Here is a 19,364-nt window from a genome sequence, read left to right on the forward strand (position 1 = left end):
AATATATCTTCATACATCAAACACACACACACACACTCATTCATGTGGTCGCACAGCGCATCACAAATGGCGGCCTAATTATAGATAGAACATGCTGAATCCCCCCAGAGGCTCTCCAGCAACATAAACAAGAGGCTTGATGAAATGGTAGCCTAATCGGGTTTCATACTGTCAGCCTCGGGCAAACTCACAGCTCACCCCCTCTGCTCTCTCCACGAGGGGGGGGGGGGGGGGGGAGCTGCCACTTTATCAAACCTGCTGTCAGAAGCTGAGGTGATGATGACGCATCAATCAACGACAGACAGGTGACGCTCAGTATGTCATCGGAATTGATTCTCAATTTTCTGTATTCTCACAGAAGTCCTTGTAAAAGAAGCAGCAACACTTAGTGTGGTTTTTTTTTAAAGTTTAATATCTCCATTACTGGAAGTGCTCCTACATTTACACAGGGGAGCTTCCCAGTACAACCATAGCTTTCAAGTACTGGCTCAAGTTGAAGGATAAAAGGACACTGGCTGAAGGACACATTAATGATATGTGAAGGAGCCGCGGGCTGCTTGTATACCTTTCCCCCGTCAGTCGTTACTGTGGAGCCTTCTGACCTCCTGATGGAGAGAGGACGGGATCAGGTCAAGGTACCGGAGCAATTAATGCCATATAACCTGCAAGCAGTGCCATAAACGTCCATAATGACTTCCACAGTGACTTGTAAATCAGCATGTAATTCCAACCACTGACAGGCTGACAGGTAGCCATGGACGAGCTGATCCTACGGGCTTATCAAAGGGATGTTTAGACACCGTAGAGGGATCCAGTGATTGACAGAATAAGCTCCATCTATATGGCTCACATCACTCACATATGCAGATGATATCTTAGTCTACTGGTTCAAGATACACAACCTGCTGCCAGCTGATATTCAACTACCTAAACTACCCACAATGCCATGTCCTACAAGTGTGTTTGATCTTCAATCATAAAAGAAAGAACAAGAAATTAATTTGTCTCATGATTCATTTTTAACACAATTAAATATCATTAGTTAATTATTGATGAAGCAAACAAGCACACCTGTCTTTGAGGCATCCTCTTTGGTAACACCACAGTTCTAAACTGAAAAACACACCACCAGTCGCCCAGTCTGTTGGAAGCTCAGGGGTTGGAAAATGGAGGGTCACCAGTTTTAGTCCCAGTACCAAGCAATGGTATGGAAATTGGGACTTGTTGCTGGGTGATGCTAGTTCTGACTACAGGGTTCAGAGCAAGGCACAGAAACCCAAACTGCTCGTGATGCCCCCCTGTGTGCAGCTCCCCAGCCCTCAGATTTCCACAGGATCCTGGTGCACCATATTAACTTCTTCACCATGGTTTTTTCCATCAGACAGCACAAGCCTTACCCTATCAGATTCTGAAGCGTGGTGTGGAGGAACGCATCCCCCAAGCAGCTAGATTTACTGGTTCACGAGATCACACAGGAACACAGAGAACAACATACACCATGCCTTTCTGAGGTTGAAGTCGTTCATTTGATACCTGTTTCGATGTAACGTAGATATAGTGATGTGATATATGGAGTCTGTACATGTTGTTTTATTTTGATATTGATTGCATGCTTTATGACTTCCTGTGTGTGACTTCCTGTCTGGGCTGATCTGCTCTGTTCAGCTTCAAGCGTGCTGGCAGCGAGCTCAGTCATAAAGAAGACGTGTGCTTACTTCAAGCGGAGTGGTTTTTTTATCCACAAATGTGATGTGCTGTACTTACGAGAGCGTCCTCTCCAGCCTGCTGCCAGTCGTGCCGATTATCTCCCCCAACGTACAGAACATCTGACCCAGGAAGTCCTGCAGAGGAGAGGAGACAGCACAGAATTAAACACCATGCAGCAACCAAACCTGTAACCTACAGTAATAAATATAGAATATAAGCAGTGAAATCAAATAGAAAATATGAAGAATATCTAAGTAAGGTTATATCTACAGAACAGGGCCTGTACCCTGACACAGTGGTTCACAAAGAATTATATTTTTGGCGAGTGGCTGGTGCTACTTGTGGACCCTGTTTACAGTACATGTTTATAGCACAGACAGAGAGGGCTTTGGAGCATTTCTGTCACTAGAGATCATTAAATAAGGTGGTTTTGAAAACAGACTACATTCAGTTGAGGGATTTAGAGCTCCAGTTCTAGCCTCAGAGACGAACAGATCCACTCACAAGCCAGCCCACGTGGTCCACTATCTGTGATACAGTGTGAGTGCCTTCTTCTCTTTATTTCAACGAGTGAAGCAGTCACAGAAAACACTGTGAAAGGTCATCGGTCTGATGTTTACACATTATTGCATGTTGTCAGCCTACCTTCTGCTCATCCAGGTGGGTAGGCAGAAAAGAAAAGGCAGACACAAGTTAGAGGAGAAGCTGAAAAGACACAGTGAAAACAGCTCAAACTCAAAAATAACAATCCAAATATAACCCAATGATATTTTCCAGATAAAAAAAGGTCAAACGCTTTAATCATGAATCATTACATTAAGCCATGAATGCATGTTGTATCTGAACTCAAACTTCAGTTATCCCGTTATATAATTTATACTTTCAACGTTGGCATGCTCTGATAAAGCCTTCATTTAAAATTCAATTCAATTAATTCAAGGTCAACTCAATTAACCCTAAACCAGATCAGTTTAAAGAGCCATGACAACGATCGAATACCGCCAAAAAGCATTCACAAGTGTAAATTATCACATGATAATAGATTATTAAAGGTAGAGTCAGTAGCTTTTTCCAGTACAAATGAAATATAGCGGTAAAACATCACACAAAAAGTAAGGACATTTGTGTTTGGTTGATTATTTCTTTGTTGTAAAGATGCTTCTTGGCAATACATCTTATACAGTTGCAAAGCCAGTTTATTTCCCTTTTAAATGGTGCCACATTTGTGAGCAACATGCATTTGTGGGATGAGCAGCAGAGCTGAGTATGTGGGTTGCACCCATGTAAAACTTGCCAAATCTTCTCTACAATTAAGATTGGAATGAAATCATCTGTTTATAATCAACTTATTTGAAATTAAATGAGACCTGTGTTCTCTTTCTTTCTACACTACATCCAAATTATTTGAGTTTCAGTTAAATTTGTCCCTTTTTACTGTCTCTTGCATGTTTCAAGCCACCACACCAGTTTCATTTTGCATGATATGAATAAGATCACTCAAAGGGTGCTTACATGTTTTGAGAGGTTGGAGCTCCTGGTATCCACGTTGTACCTGCAATTTGCCAACAACAAAAAGAGTGGACTTTAGATAATTTCTTCCTAGCACACTGCTACAGTTCATCGCTTATAGCACAAAGCAACCACTTCAAGAAAAGCAGAGTGTGTCACTTGAGAGGTGAACTCCATTACTTGACAAGAAAGATGTGGAAAAAAATGGACATATCTCCTGGGAACACAAAGGAAAAAATCTTGTATGTTCATAAAATAATTACACGTGTTTTATATAGGAGGAGTGAGTCATGAGGGATGGAAACGCTACACAGTGAACTCTGGGGTCACTTGTAGACTAAAGCCTCTTTCACTCTGTTGGATGTGTTGCTTTTTTCTCTTTCTGAACGCTACTGTCCCCCCTGAGGATTTCCTTTAAGAGCGGTCACCAGAGGCTGCTTTGACCATTTGCTGTTGGTATTTGACAAAGGGAGATTCAGTCATGGATGTGGAATAACACTACATACACATCATGTATTCTTCCACTCCACATCTCTCTCTGGATCTCCTTCTCCCTCTCTGCTCCGCCAGTTTGCTGTCATCCTTTTATATGATTTCTACTGTGAAGATGAAGGAGGACACTGCACTCTGCAGAAACCAGCTGTGATCTTTTCACCTGCTTTCTGGTCTCTTCCTCCTCTTCAGCTTCAGAGCCACCTGAAGCTGTGTAACCGGCATGACAATCATTAACATGTTTTTTTTTTTTTCCTGCCCGAGTTTGAGTTCTGCTGGGAGAAGAGGGAGCATGAATATACACAAAGACGTTGGAAAAGGAAATATTTTAGACCCAGAGGAATACCGGCGCTGTATTGTACTGACATAGTAACTTCAACTTTCATGTAGATATGCACTGTACATCTCAGTAGTAGCATTATTCTCAGGGGAGCAGGCAGGCTTGTAGAAGATGAGTGACAAAGCCTCAGCATTGTCATGTTAGAGGTGAAGCCCTGTGGACCGGCTGCTCCCCTGTTAGCCGTGGGAAAAAGCAAATAAGACCATAAAATGTGACTTCCAGACAAAAAGAAATTCAGCAGCACAGCGTCTACAATGTGCGGAACACTTGGCACAAAGCTTGGCTCACTATTGATGTTTCTTCGTAGCCTTCACAGCAACATTTGCATTTCAAAGGGAAGTGATTGTAAGAGTGGATGTTGGAGGACAGTGTGTTTATGTCCCAAACTCCTCTGCCTTATTCTCCCTTCCCAATTCTGATGTAACCACCACCTTTCCCCCTGTTTCCCAATATTTGTTTGTTCTTCTTTTCCCCTATTTAAATTCTTTGCCAAAACTTGTCTCCCTAAAATTGCATGCATGTTTATACGACTTATTCACACTTCAGCATTTATTTTGGAAGAAAAGTAACACTGCTAACACTAAGTTGGTTAAGTTTTTATCAACATAAAAGGAGAAGGTTTGAGAAGTTTGCACTAGTTGTCTAAAATATCCATCATCCATTTACTTTGATACCGCTGGCACCTAAAGCATGTGGATTCTATTTTGTCAACTAAAGGCTGTTGTTATGGTTTGCAACATACCTACTCGTGTTTCTAGTTCAAATTGAAAAACGGCAAAGACGCTTTGATGGCCAAAAACAATCTCTTACATTTCACTGTAAGATCTAATGAATCACTCATAGACTGTGTATCACGCTGTCAGTAAACACATAACAATGGGAAATATATGCTTTGAGCAAGACTACTGATAGTAATAAACGTACTGTATGCATCATGGTGGTGGAAGATTGGTGATTCTGCTGAGAGAGACGAGTGGTACGTGGACAGCATGCTGCTGCCATGTTGCAAGACTAAGCGAACATGTCGCTGTAAAACTGGCATGCTGGGGCTCCTGAAGTAGTATGCCACATGATAGTTTTTGATGTCTGTGCTGCTGGACTTGATTGTAACACCACCATTAAGTGGACATTTGTAGTTCTCAGTGAAACGTCAGACTAACCATTGGCTGGAGTATTAAAAATTGTTGGTACAGGCAGCAGTGCCCCCAAAGGATGACATGTAATAACAGATCAAATGGCTTCAGCAGCAGCCAGTATGTCCTCCTTCTAAGTTTAGATTCTGAGCACTGGTTTGTTTTTGTTTGGACCAGAGAAGGTAGGCGGTTTTAAGGCTTAGTCAAAAGGCCGTTTTGGACGCCCCTCTGTTTGCCAGGCAAACCGCAAACCAACAGGTGTTGCAGCGATGGAAGCGGGCGAGAGAACTGGCTCAGATAGAAGTGATTGTACACGACTTGAAAAGCCTCTGCATGTTTCTAATAAGCTCTAATAAACTAGGATCAATATTGGAGATGCTTTTGAAAAATGGAGAGAGGTTAGAACACAGAAAGGTTTACAGACCGATGCAGAGCTGGCTAAACACTGAAGCTTCAGTGTCCACGAGATGGCAACCTGCGTGCACATAGACTCTAGAGAGGAGGGGGCGGGGGGAGACAGCTCTCTCAAATGTTTTGAATTTGGACTGCAGTACCCATTTTAAACACTAGGCGTCAGAGTTACATATTTCTCCTTTAAGTACTCTCAAATCAGACAGCAACTGGGTTTCCACCAAAGTCTGTTTTGTGTTGTGTGCATGGTATATTGTTAGTGCATCATTTTTAAGAGACAAGAGCTTTCTACCACATTGTTTCCCCTTAACACTTATCCTTTGCTCTCAGTGTATTTACTCCTCAATACTTCCCCCTTGCACACACCTTGTATAGCTCCTTGATGGACAGGTGATGGTCATGCATGGTCAAAAGGAGACAGCAATGTTACAGCGTGAAGAAACTGAAAACTGTGTGACAAACTGACCCACACGCCCTGCATCAGGAAGAGGTGGGAGTGTATGTCCCAGACTTTTTCAGGGGGAAAAAATCTTCCACACACACACATCAATTTGACTGCCTGCTGCTTTCTGTATTTTCGGTTCGGTACATGCCAAGTGTTGGGTTGAAGGTCTTTGAAGAGGGAGTGTAAAAGCAGAGACTAATGGAAATAATTGAATTGAAAGGGAATGTAAGAGAGGCAGCAGCAGCTACATATATACCACCAACCGAGGCTCTGCAGCTTGTCCAAAGTACCAGTTGCAGTGCTCTCCATCTAAAGCACTCCATCTCGCCCCACACACTTTCATTATATCTCCATCCATGGTGCATCAGCGCTAATCTTCAATCTCTCTGCTTCTCCATTTCAACAGAAATCTCTCTCTCTCCCCCCCCATCCCACATTCCCTTTGTCAAAACCTCCCTCTCCAGCGATGTCAAACGCCGAGCTTGGGTGGGATAAAATGAAATTACCACACAGTAGGATAAGCCTGTGAGCGATGGCCAAATGAGATTTGAGTGTGGAAGAGCAATAGAGTTGCTAAAAAAACCAAACCCTAATGACCTTGATTTACATGGCAGGCGGCAGGGGATCCGGAGGGGCTTCTAATCAGCAATGAAGGTGAACAATGAAAACTGTTTGTGTTTGGAAAATGGTGACCTTCATATTCTTCCCTTTGTGTTCCTTTGTGTAACCCACACTGTAGGAGTTAGATCACACAATGCAGAAGTGCTCGTGTCTTTTTTGTGAATTGAGCTCCACACATTTGAGCTGCACCAAATTAGACTCCATGTCGAGGATTAAGGGTGCAGCATCCTTTGTACAAGAGGCTCCAGAGATTTCTGGTTTATTAAAAAACTTGGATTTCCCTCCTCTCACCGCTTTATGCCCAGAGATTTACTGGTGCTTGAAAAACTCTGCAGTAAGAGCATTACACGGTGAAAAATGTGCAGCAAGGTAATTAAAGCTGCTACATACAGTAATCATGGTGGAGATTAGTGCAGCGGAGTCCCATTTCTGAAAATCAACACTGTGATGAGAGGTTACAGTTTTAACACTATTATGATCGGACAGGTACAGAGGAAAGGCCTGTTGAGGTTAAAACAAGTTTAGAGACACGCAGAGACCCTAAAAATATACATCGTCTAGAACATGTGTACATTATTAGTTGTTTTCTTTTAAGTTAAAACAATCAGCTTGATTTGAACACTTAGCAAATCAAAGTAGCAAAACAACCTTGACACATCCATTTCATAAAACAGGTGTGTAGGAGAGTAATGTGTCCAACAAACTTTTATTGGCAACGTTTCGGCACTAGACCTTTATCAAACAGGTTTATCTGATGAAGGTCAATAGCCAAATAGCTCAGCAAATCAAATGAATCCCAAAGCTGCAGATATTTATTCATAAAAATCTGGTTAGGTCTCTTGAACAACATTACACAAAAAAACTCACCAAAGGTAAACTTAATTGCAGTCTATAAATGCTAAATGGTAAACGGACTTGAGCTTGTATAACCCTTTTATAGCCAGCACTACACACTGATGGTAGAGGCTGCTGTGTAAAGAGTCCATCAGTATGAACTTATACCTTTTATACACATTCATACACTGTTGACGAAAGAGGTAACTTGGGGTTGTGTCTTCCCCAAAGACGTGTGGCTGCAGGAGCTGGGGATCAAACCCCCGACATTCCATTTGAGAGATGACCAACTGTACCAACTGAACCACAGCCACCTCTATTCAAAAACACAGAATCACTTGGTAAGGGTAACTCTGCATAAAGAATCACAACAGAATGCAGAGTGTTGGCCAAATTGCGGGTTTGACACTCTCTGACCTAACACAAGTCAGGACTTTAAAGAAGGCCCAGTCAACCCTGGCTGACCTCAGTCGTCCTTTGTTCAATGAGTTTAAGTGGCTTCAGATCAGCCACAGATTCAGCCTGCCACCATGCAGGACAAAGAGACTAAGAAATGGTTTTATCTGTACTGCCAGTGGCTTTTTTAACTGACTAATTGTGCCACTTTTTAATCTATTGTATTTACTTTTACTTCTTAGTCTGTCTTCTTATGTTGTATGTTGATTGTTGGCTGGATGTATATACTGTATGTTTTTACTGCTGACAGCGAGACAAATGCTCTCTCAAAGGGATAAGGACCTTGAACCTTGAACCTAAGAGTGTCCACTTTAATCATGCAGTCTGTCAAGGCCGGACTTTCAGAACGTCAATGTCACAAGTTACATTTTTCTTTATCAGTTGAAAGTCCCTGTCTGGTTTAGCGCCCAACTAACTATGAACAAAAAATAGCATCTGAAGACTTCTGGTGTAAACATTGTGATCATAGGATAATAACTTTTCTTGGAATTCGTGCAACTGTGCAGGCATAGTCTATCCTCTTCCTCAGACTGCTGTTTTTGCACGACCCTGCACCAACACGATGTGCGTATAACTCCCTCCTTTTTCTTGGTGGCCAACTATCACAGAACTGATCTCTGGTAAAGACCAGCTGTGATGCCTGGAGAGGCTGAAACAGTAGCTTGGATGTTGGATATAACATAATGCCATGGGGCGGCGCAGTTGGTAGAGACGGTCGTCCCTCAAACATAAGGTTGGGGGTTAGCTCAACTTAACCCCAAGTTGCTCCTGCTGGTTCCTCAGCTGTGTTTGAATGTGGTTAGTTACTTCTGATGGTCACTTTACACAGCAGCCTCTACCATCAGTGTGTGAATGTGTAGATGTGACCTGCAGTGTAAAAGCTCTTTGAGTAGTCAGAAGACTAGAAAAGCGCTCTACAAGCTCAAGTCCATTTACCATTTACCATCAATTGGGTCATGTCACAAAAAGCAGCCTGTTTTTTCACGTTTAATGGCTGACTACATCCTTTGAGACTATTGTCAAAACCACAATACTGGATTTTGTTCACATCAGCAATTTTGCAGAACATTTTATAATTGCTTCACCCTGAGCATTGTTTCATAATTGTGAAGACTGCCTATGAATTAATTTAACTGTTTGAGTCTGTTTTGAAATGCCAAAGAAACGCTGATGTGATGTAGATTTCCAGTGTGCATCATGCATGAGGCCTCCTTTATTCCTCACAGTCTTTGCTTGAAAGAGGCAGAGTGTACATTTAAAAAACCTAATTACGCCTTCCTGTTCGGTACGTTAAGTTAAGGTCTGATTCACCCCTTAAGGCTGCAGAGGGAAAAATGTAGAACAGCCTTAATTACATTTTATACAATAAGCAATGATTACAACACCTGTGCTCTCAGTCTGATGGAATTTAACACTATTAGCACCCATGGCGAAGTTTCACTGTGTTCTTAGTTTTACTGGTACCACCGGGGGTTTGCTTGGTGGGTCTTTAAAGCTCACATTACCACAGGTTTAATGTCCGAGGCAGCTAGCTTTACTCTTTAATGTTGTGTTCAGACGAAGTTCAGTCTAGATACCTTGACCAAAGTATTTGTTCCAAATGACTCGAGGCGATTTGGTAAATAAATGGCGATGATCCCAATCTTATCTGTTTCAATGTTTACATAAAGACGAGATGATAGCCGCCTTCTACTGCGATGCAGGGCTTTCTGTTAGCGAGTTAAAAATAATAAAAAAGGGGCTACTAAACTTACAGATTATTTTTACCACATTGGGTTCTAATTTAAAGTCCCACATTTTGTCTTAAGTAGGGGCACATTGTCAGTTATTTGGAGGAAAACTATGAGTTATTTCTCTGCACAATAATTAAATGTGGGGGTTTCTCACGCCATATGATATTAAATAAATATTTAACAATGTTATGAGGAGAGATAATAAGCAGATATCTTGCTAAGATGGTTGTTTCTGGCGGTAGCTTTTTTTCTCTGTGTCCCCAGGTAGTCCAGCTCATTGTCCTAGTATGTTAAATATGTTCTAAGATTTGGGCTAATGTCATGGTAATAATAATAATAATAATAATAACTTTATTTATATAGCACCTTTTAAAAACACAGGTTTACAAAGTGCTTTGACAAACAGCAAGAATAAAGCAAACTAAACCAAACACAGCAAAACATTAACAACAGTAAGGATATAACAGATGCAAAATACCAAAAATAATTAAAAACAATTCAACAGAAAAGAACCCAAAGTGCACGATACACAACCAGACATATATAACCCAACCATCATAAGAACCATCATAAGAACCCAGGAACACAAGAACCCAACAACATGAGCTGAGACCAAGAGGACCAAATAATAATACACATTCCTCCACTGTAAGCAACAAGCCTGTTCTGTTTAGCTTAGTTATTAGCTTACATTCAGTAGCTGTATGTGTATGGTAATCATCGTTAATTGGCCTCTGAGGTAGTTGGAATCTGTCATTTTCGCTCTCTGCATTTAAATGTATCCTCCTAACAAGAGTTTTATTTGATCTGATTCTGAAGGAATTTACGCCTCTGTGCCCCCGGGGGGCTGATTTCTCCAAAAGATATGAAAAACAATATGGGTTGTTGCAATAGGTGATATTTATTTAAACGGTTCTCTACCCCAGATTGGCAATAACCACTTTATCACATCCCTCTGAGTTTCATTTAAGACACAAGAGGTAGAATTGGTGTCTGCATAAGACACACTGGGGTTCTACCCACTGCAATAAAAAAACACTGAAGAAAAATGAAGCACTAAAGAAGTAAGGAGATGCTAATTATAAAGAGACTACAAGACCTTTGAGACTGAGGACAAGTCACCTGTAAAAAGAAATCTAAGGTTTACTTCGCTATTTTAACCAAAATCATTAAAAACGGTTTTTAATGAATGAGGCAGAAGAATAAAAATGCCATGGTGCACATGGAGGTGTGAGTCACAGTGTCCTTTTTTTTTGATAACATGGGGATTGGACGGGGTATTTTTTTTTTCTTCATCGCCATGAAACCCTCATGTTTCCAGAGGTAAGTATAGCCACAAAAATTGATTAATAATGGTCCCCAAACAAATGTACAATGTCTTACAATTTTAGTAACATCATTAGGGCTACACGGCTCATTTCTGAAAAATCACTTGGGGCTGACAGACGGTGAAGTCGTTCCACCCTGATCCACCATTGGAGGAAGTGACGGAGACATAATGGGGGGAACAAGCTGCCAATGTGTAAAGTCTGCAAAGTGTGTGTGGAGCTCCCACTTGGGGCGCTTACACACCACGCCTCCTTGGAAGACCACAATGTCGTGATGCAATGTGAATTCACACACTGAGGAACCAATACTACGTTGTAACAAACGCAATGTGTAAGTACAGTTCAAGGGCGTAATGAAATCAAGGATATTTAGTTATGGCTGTGAGCGGCAACTATTTAAAAAAGGTCATAATTAAAAACATAAACGATACATTTATGACACATTATAAAGATTTATGTATTCAAAAGAAACCATTGGGCTTGGAGCCATTGGGGGTCACGATCATGGTATAGGGAAGTCAGACCATACTAAGTTAATAACACATTGTTTTGGTCTTTTGTGATGATCGTTGACTCTTACTGCACGCGTTATGTGTGCACCGGCCTTATTGTGATAAGTGTTTTTATGAATTACACCGACAACAGTACCTGGCATTCATACATAAAAAAAAAAAATCACCGTGGATTTCAAGAAACACGACCTCACATGATGTGTTTCTCTTGTTGTCACCATCCATCTGCTCAGTGCATTCATCTTCCTTCCTTTATGGAAGTCATACATCACTTTGCTCCACATCCATCTATTGTGATCCACAGGGCTAAAAATAACCCGCGTGGAGAGGTTTTGGTTTAATAATTGATTCCCTCTACTGGATGCTCACTTTTATTGGAATACCCTCCCGTGACCCCGTATCAGGGGGACCACAAGCCCTCTCCTGGGACTCGGTATAATCCATATCTGGGCCACACTGGAAACACACCGCAACGGCCATTTATTTCTGTTTCTGAGACGCTGTTTTATGCATTGTGGGAATTTTAGTAATGAGTATCTGTGCCAGCAGATGAAGAAGAAACTGGTTTAAAGGGTATTTCATCAGCGTATTATTGACCATAAACAGTCACAACTTAAGTGTCCATTAATATGTGTCTAAAAAACGACTTTTTTATTGATGTTAAAAATAAATACCATTATAAAACAATCAGAAAAGGAGAGTAATTACTGACGAACCCAATCCAGACTGGAATCAGACGGCTGCTTTATTACTAATGACTCCTTTTCTTCTTTGTTTCTAAACCTTTAACTTAATATTTCAGGTCAGTGTTTGCTGAAACACTTCTGCTGTTTGGTTGAGTCATTTCTATATTGTGGGCATTTAAATTGGCCTTCAGATTAAAAATAGTTCACAGGAGGCAACAGATTGAGAAGCAAATAAGATTGCAGCGCCCACAAAACTAGTAAAGGTTAGTGTTTTTTTTCCTGTATGACACATGCTTCTGCAGATGGGTCATTAGGACTTCTCATCTTTCCCAGGTGTTTAAGCTCGCCCCAAAAATCAACACCTTCAAATGTGAATTAATTTTCAGCGATGAATATTTGATGATTATTTCCTGTGATTGAGTTTGTTAATGCTCCACGTCCAGTACAGATACGGATGAAGCCTTCTGCCAGTACTCGGCGTTCATTACGTATTTCTGCACGTTTTCATGATGCTTACATTTTTCAGTCCAACGCACCATCCCGACGTAAAGGACGCATTGGAGTATATGAGAAGGGAAGGTTATATCATTGCAATTTCAATACGTTAAAGAAACATAAATGAGCCTTTAGAAGCTGCAAATAGCAGGAGACCTGCATCCTGTATTTCTGTATTTTTTGCAAATGCTAACACTGTGTTACACTGTGGGGAAGAAATATGTAAAAAAGTAAAAGCTGAGGTAATAAATCAAACATTTTATCTAGGTTATATTGTTCTTTATAAAAAGTAAAGCTTTGTTGGAGCACCCTTCATGTGAAATTCTAATGTAATTTATATCCTCTCAAAATGCCTTCGAGCTATACAGATAAAAAAAATGTACTCCTGTTTTTGAAGGTTGACAAAGGACAGGAGGAACAAATGCAAGCAACACTAATATCTTTTGTTTTCATTTGTGGTTCTAACACTTTACATTTAATGTATTTTTCTTCAAAAATGCACATAAATTGTCTATAAAAGCTTTCATCAAGGTAAAACCTGTTTTAAAGCTTTCACTGACATATCAAGGATCCACCCTTTAACAATGACCTTGAAGAAGTCCATTAGTAGTTCAAAGTTAATGTTCATGACTTCTGACAAATGTTTTCTGGAGAACGTGCTCAAGGCAGGAGTTAAAGGTCACATTATATCTGCCTTTTCAGCAAAACATGTGTGTGAAGTTTCTTGTTCTAAATCCACTCTGATCCTGTATTTGATCATGCCTATAAACCCCTCTATTTCAGCCCTGCTCAGAACAGGCTGTTTCTGTGTCTGTACCTTTAAATATGTAAATGAGCTGTGTCTGACCACGCCCCCTCTCTGGAAGGACTTGGGTGTCTCTGGCTTTCTCGCTCCATGTCCTATTGTTTACGGTGAGAAGGCAGACTCAGAGGGCAGAACAAACACCTAGCTGTGGGAGTGTCACCCACCTGGGGGAGGGGCTACTGCCCTTTGTGATGTCACGATGGGAAAATCTCCAAAACGGCCTGTTTGAGCACACATTTTCTGAAAAGTGGAGCAGGCAAACGACAGAGAGGATGGACTTTTATTATAATTGGGGGGTTTAAAGACAGACTAGGAACACTTTATAAACCACGGTGAAGTGATGTTGCAGTAAGGCATACATTTAGCAAGTTTTTTGCGACAAAAATACAGAGCATTTGCGGTTGTGTAAGGGACAAGGATTCACTGTTGTTACCACAACGTGATGATGCATGACACCGTGTGTGTGTGTGTGTGTGTGTGTGTGTGTGTGTGTGTGTGTGTGTGTGTGTGTGCTTTGCTCTGCTTAATAATTCAGCTTTAATGATTTACTTGGTCAGGAGATTAAGCCTCCTCACTAAGCGGGACAGCTGCTGTCTCAGGGGAGAAAGACTCAAACTTCACACTCAGCAACATGAACTTGGACTGATGAATGCAGAATAACATTTCCATTAATAATCCAATATTTGAATTTATTTTCAGCAGATTATTTTTTTACTTATTCAATTCCCTGAGCTCAGGACACACTATGCACTTACATCGGCCACTTTATTAGGTACGCCTTGCTAGTACCGGGTTAGACCCCCTTTTGCCTTCAGCACTGCCTTAATTCTTCGTGGCATAGATTTAACAAAGTGCTGGAAACATTTGTTTGGAGGTTTCGGTCAATACTGACATGATAGAATCACGCAGCTGTTGCAGATTTGTCGGCTGCACATCGATGAGAGGAATCTCCCGTTCCACCACATCCCAAAGGCGCTCTGTTGGATTCAGATCTGTTGACTGTGGGGGCCGTTTGAGTACTAGTGAACTCATCGGCATGTTTAAGAAACCAGTTTGATATGATGAACTTTGTGACTTGGTGTGTTATCCTGCTGAAGGTAGCCAGTAGACATGGTCAGCAACAATGCTCAGGTGTTTAAATGGTGTTCAATTAGTACATAGGGACCTCGGTTGTAACGAGGGGTTACTTGAGTTACTGTTGCCTTTCTATCAGCTTGAACCAGTCTGACCATTCTCCTCTGACCTCTGACCTCTGGCATCAACGAGGCAATTTCACCCAGAGAACTGCTGCTCACTGGATATTTTCTGATATCCTAGTTGATTAGCAGTTGCTGAAATACTCACACCAGCACATCTGGTCTGTTGCTGCCGTGTGATTGGCTGATTGGATATTTATAATAACAAGCAGTTGAACAGCTGTACCTAATAAAGTGGCCGGTGAGAGTATGTTCTCCACTGCATCTTAAATAATTGTTATTTTGTTACAAAGCCATCTGGCAAATGTCACGCAGACAAAGCTTTATTTTCTATGTTCCTGTTTGATTTGATGGACTCACTTCACCAAGTGCCGTAACTTAGCTCAGCCGTCAGCGCGTCTTTGTACATTTATATTGATTCCAGTCTGTGAATTCACATTGGGATCACCTCATCCCCCCTGCAAAATTCAGACTGAAGGCTAAAGGTCACATGGGTGTAAATATCACGGCTTGAGAATTATTTAAGGAACTGTCTTGAAGTTTTGTTTTGTGTCTGTTTTGTTTATTTATATATTTTATTTTTTTAATTTATTTTTTTCTAATGTTTTTTTCTTCATTTACTTTATGAATTTATTATTTCCTCTCTCTTCTTGCTCTTTGTCCTAGTATGCATGAGTGTGAATGAGACTCCTGGGTAGGCTACTGTGGAAACAGACTACCTTCAGAGTGGGAATAGGATTCCTGACTCGGTGGGTGGGTATGGGGTTAACTGGGTTGTGCGGGAGAAGGCAGGAATGGGGTTTACAAAAGATGACCACAGTACAATGTTGACTCTTATACCAACTGTATGTTTTCTTGTGATCTGTTCAAACTAATAAAACGATGTTGGAAGAGAAAAGAAAGAAGAAAAAAAATACCACGGCTTGAAACGGCAGTCTGAATTTGGCTTTATAATTCTCTGATGCATGACGCACGGCATTTCCAGCCGTAAAAAAATGCACTTCCAACGGTTGGACACTAGGGGGCATTATCCGTATTTTTGCAGATCTAAGGACAACACTCACCTTTTTAAGCGGAAATGAAGAGTTACTATTTGGACAAAAATAATATGTCAACTCGTCAAATTGATCCTTTAAGTAATAGATCGTTGAAAGTTGAATATTCTGTTATCTTGTCAAGAGAAATTAGCAATATGTAGATTCAGTCTCCGATTTTAGTTATCTCTTAATGAACAGAGATCGGACATCACAGTTAACAGTCCTTTACCTTCCACTGAGAATTGGGATTGGCTCGATGAATGCTGCAACCTGGTGCTGTTGATATTCACAATAATCGATTACACAGTGACGGGCAGCTCTGATCAATACGTGGGGTGTGATGAGCGGTTTGGCCTCTTCGTGTACCTGACCCCCTGCTGGCTCTCATCTCCTCTGAGCCCCCCCGCCCCTTGTAGAGGCTTTAGGCCCCTCTGTATGCAAAGAACGGAGGTGGGAAAAGTTTTCCCTCTCTCCCTGTCTGCCTCTTGAGTGACTTCACATTAAGTCAGAAAAAGCGTCCATAACAACAGAGCAGCTCTGCAGATCTGTGAATAAACAACAGCACTGTTCTCCTTCCTCTGAATCCTCTGGGAGACGTTTTGGCCCCAGCATGGCAGCAGAACTCGTTGTGCTCATTTGGAAAACTCTAGAAGTATATTTCCTTTCTTATTTCTCCTCATAAATTCTTCAGAACGTCTTGTTTTTTAAGCATTGAACCACACAAAGGAAAGGTTGAGCTGAATAATGAGTTTTGACGATGGATAGGAGGAAAATAGACGGGAAGCAACAATGAAATTTGAGTCAATTCAATACATGCTCAGTCCATTTTCAGTATTATAACCTACAGAAATGAGTCCATGATGGTTTGTCTAATAGCAGGATATAGTAATACAAAGTGATGGTTAAGTTGATTATGAAATGATATTGAACATTTTAGCTGTGATTCAGCATTCAGATTTCAGCCTCTGAACAATCATCTTTTTAATCCCAAACTGTGAAATTATCAGAGAGTGAGACTTGATGCAGCAGTTGGGGTTTAATTACTTTTGCTGGAGGGCAGTTTGGTAATGTTTGAGAGGCAAGCTGTGTTTGTTTACTCTGCCCGACTTGATCTTCATCTACAAAACTGTCTCAATCTTTTATAGGCACCGCGGATTTCACCATAAACTTAAAAAAAGAAAACATACAAAGCATGCTGACATGAGCTACTTTATATTTAATTGTGCCTGCGTGTGATTTAATGAAGCATCCTGACAGAACAACATGAAGTTATATCTTTTCTGAAGTTAACAGATGCTAAGTTTCTTCTTCAGATCTCTACAGCATGTAATGCTACAGTTATGTCACTGGTCTGAGGCGCCAGTATCCTGTACGGAGGCAATGGTCCTCCAAGTGTGCGGCCTGGGTTTGAATCCCACTCGTCTTCCCCCTATTTCAGATTCTATGTTCCGTGCTATCTCTAAAAAATAAAGACATGAAAAGCCCCCCCCCCCCCCCCCCCCAAAAAAAAAAACACTTAAATAAAAGTGGGTAGCGTGGTCCGTGGGCTAAATGACTTCAAGGGGGCGGGCCATTACACCTGTCACTCATTTCACTGTGGAAGTAATTGGAGGAGGATGATACATAGGGTTGTAAATACATTTTTTTTAAATTAAATTTAAAAAAAAGCCCTTTTGGAGAGATTATGTGTTTTTTTCTTGTAACTATTAGGTTCAGTCTTTACTCTAGGATCCACTGAAACTTAAAAACAATCTGTTGGAAGTGTTTTCCCATCTTCTCATCTGTATTATTTGAGAAAGGGAAGGCTTAGCCCTGCCCATTTATAGCAGCCGTCTCTGGTCATGTGTAACAAAAATGTGCTCTGCCTCTCCTTTTTTTTTTTTTTTTTTTTTTAAGAAAGCAGGCACTCTGATCCAATTCTACATTGACAAAAATAATTAATATTATTAATAAATTCAAAACGTTGTATAGAGCCGTCTCCTCCCACCCCCTCCTCCTGAGAGTCGAGATGCACGCAGGTAAAACTGTCAAGATGCAGACACTGAAGCTTCACTTTATCTCCTTCATCTCCAATATTGATCCTAGTTTGAGCACGTTTCTGCTCGTGGAGCTTATTAGAAACATGCAGAGGCTTTTTAGGTCGGGTACAATCACTTCTATGTGAACCACTTCTCTTGACCCGCTTCAATCGCTGCAACACCTGTTGGTTTGCCGTTTGACTGGCAAACCAACAGGTGAGGGTAAAACGGCCGTGTGGGGGGTCGCCTTAAAACTGCCTACCTTCTCTGGTCCAGACAAATCCAGAGCATTCAGGAGCAGAATCTAAAGTTAGAAGGAGGACATACTGCCTGCTTCATTGTTGTCAGTTTCCTTAATGTCTGATCATATAGTAAGCTCATCAGATCTTACAGATTGGTCCTTAAAGTTTCTCTTTTTTCATCAACTGTTTTGGTTGGTAGTTTACAGTTTAGGAGACAAAAAAAACGAGATATTTTGAGCTGTTTAAACTGCTGATTCATCATCGTTTTGGTGTTGGTCCTGTAGACAATTGCTTTTATAGTAATCAGCTCCGACTGGGGGGCTTTCAAACCTGGTGGGTATGAGTCAGTGGACCAAAATACAAGAGGTTTTGATTGAAGTCATTCCCTGATGTAACAGAGGAGAGAGACAGCAGCAGTGCTTTAAAGGAAGAGAGATGTTCCCACTTACACATCAAAGCGCAGGTTCTGCTTCTCTTCAAAGAAGAAATCAAGGACAAACTTCCTCACAAAGTCGGGGTTCAGCGTGTTATCGATCACTTCTGTCCGACCAAACTGTAAAAAAAACAAAAAAAAAACAGAGACGAGACAGAGAGGAAGAGAAGAGTCAACATGTGCTCAGAAGGGAAGGATCAAACACTTACTGCATTGTACATGGTGTTAACCTGATTATCAAGACAGCGCTCAAACTTGTAAAAGTTAAGCCTGCTTTGATCAACTTGGAGTAATTAAAATTAAAATTAAATAACCCACTTACATGTTTGGGTATGTTAAGACTTTTCCCATCATGCACCAATGCAGGAGGAGCTGCACAGGTTAAATAATTTGATATTTTATAATCATTAATAAATATTCAGGTGTCATCTAAAACAGTGGTTGTCACCTCGTCTAGGCCCCACCGCCGACTCCTCCATGAGAAATAGCGCCCCAAGTTTCTGGTATTTTTCAACCAATCAGATTTCTTTAATGCAAAATTGTGCAGCAGAAGATCAACAACTTGTTATGGAGGAAAGTAACCGAACAAATCAAACAAGTTTAAAAAGCGTTTTGTAGACTTTTTGACACCAGGCACACATTCATGACCCACTAAAAACGGCTCCGCGACCCACTTTTGGGTCCCGACCCACCAGTTGAGAACCACTGATCTAAAACAAAAGTTTCTGCGCGAGGGTCAGATATTAGGAAAAATTTCTTATAATGTGTTAACTCATGTTTGCCATTAGAGACATCTTACTGTAAAAATGATAAATCATTCAGTGACATAAAAAGTTGAAAATGAAGTTAAAGGTATAATATGTCGATTTTTATTAGAATGATAACATTAAAATATCTTAATTAAAATAAATTGACTAAGCCTTTGTTATAT

General features: G+C 40.8%; 1 protein-coding gene across 1 annotated transcript in view; it reads right to left on the bottom strand.

Moving 5' to 3' along the window:
* The window catches only part of LOC109988166 (copine-9), a 143,694-nt gene that overhangs the window by 78,920 nt on the left and 45,410 nt on the right, over positions 1–19,364 (bottom strand). Inside the window, exons 4-6 of the mRNA XM_065955365.1 lie at positions 18,450–18,553; positions 3,220–3,259; positions 1,765–1,841 (exon numbers count right to left, since the gene is read on the bottom strand). Coding sequence (XP_065811437.1) covers positions 1,765–1,841; positions 3,220–3,259; positions 18,450–18,553 — 221 coding nt within the window. The remainder of the gene's footprint in view (positions 1–1,764; positions 1,842–3,219; positions 3,260–18,449; positions 18,554–19,364) is intronic.

Source organism: Labrus bergylta, chromosome 5, assembly GCF_963930695.1.
Source record: "Labrus bergylta chromosome 5, fLabBer1.1, whole genome shotgun sequence".
NCBI classification, from domain to species: Eukaryota; Metazoa; Chordata; class Actinopteri; order Labriformes; family Labridae; genus Labrus; species Labrus bergylta.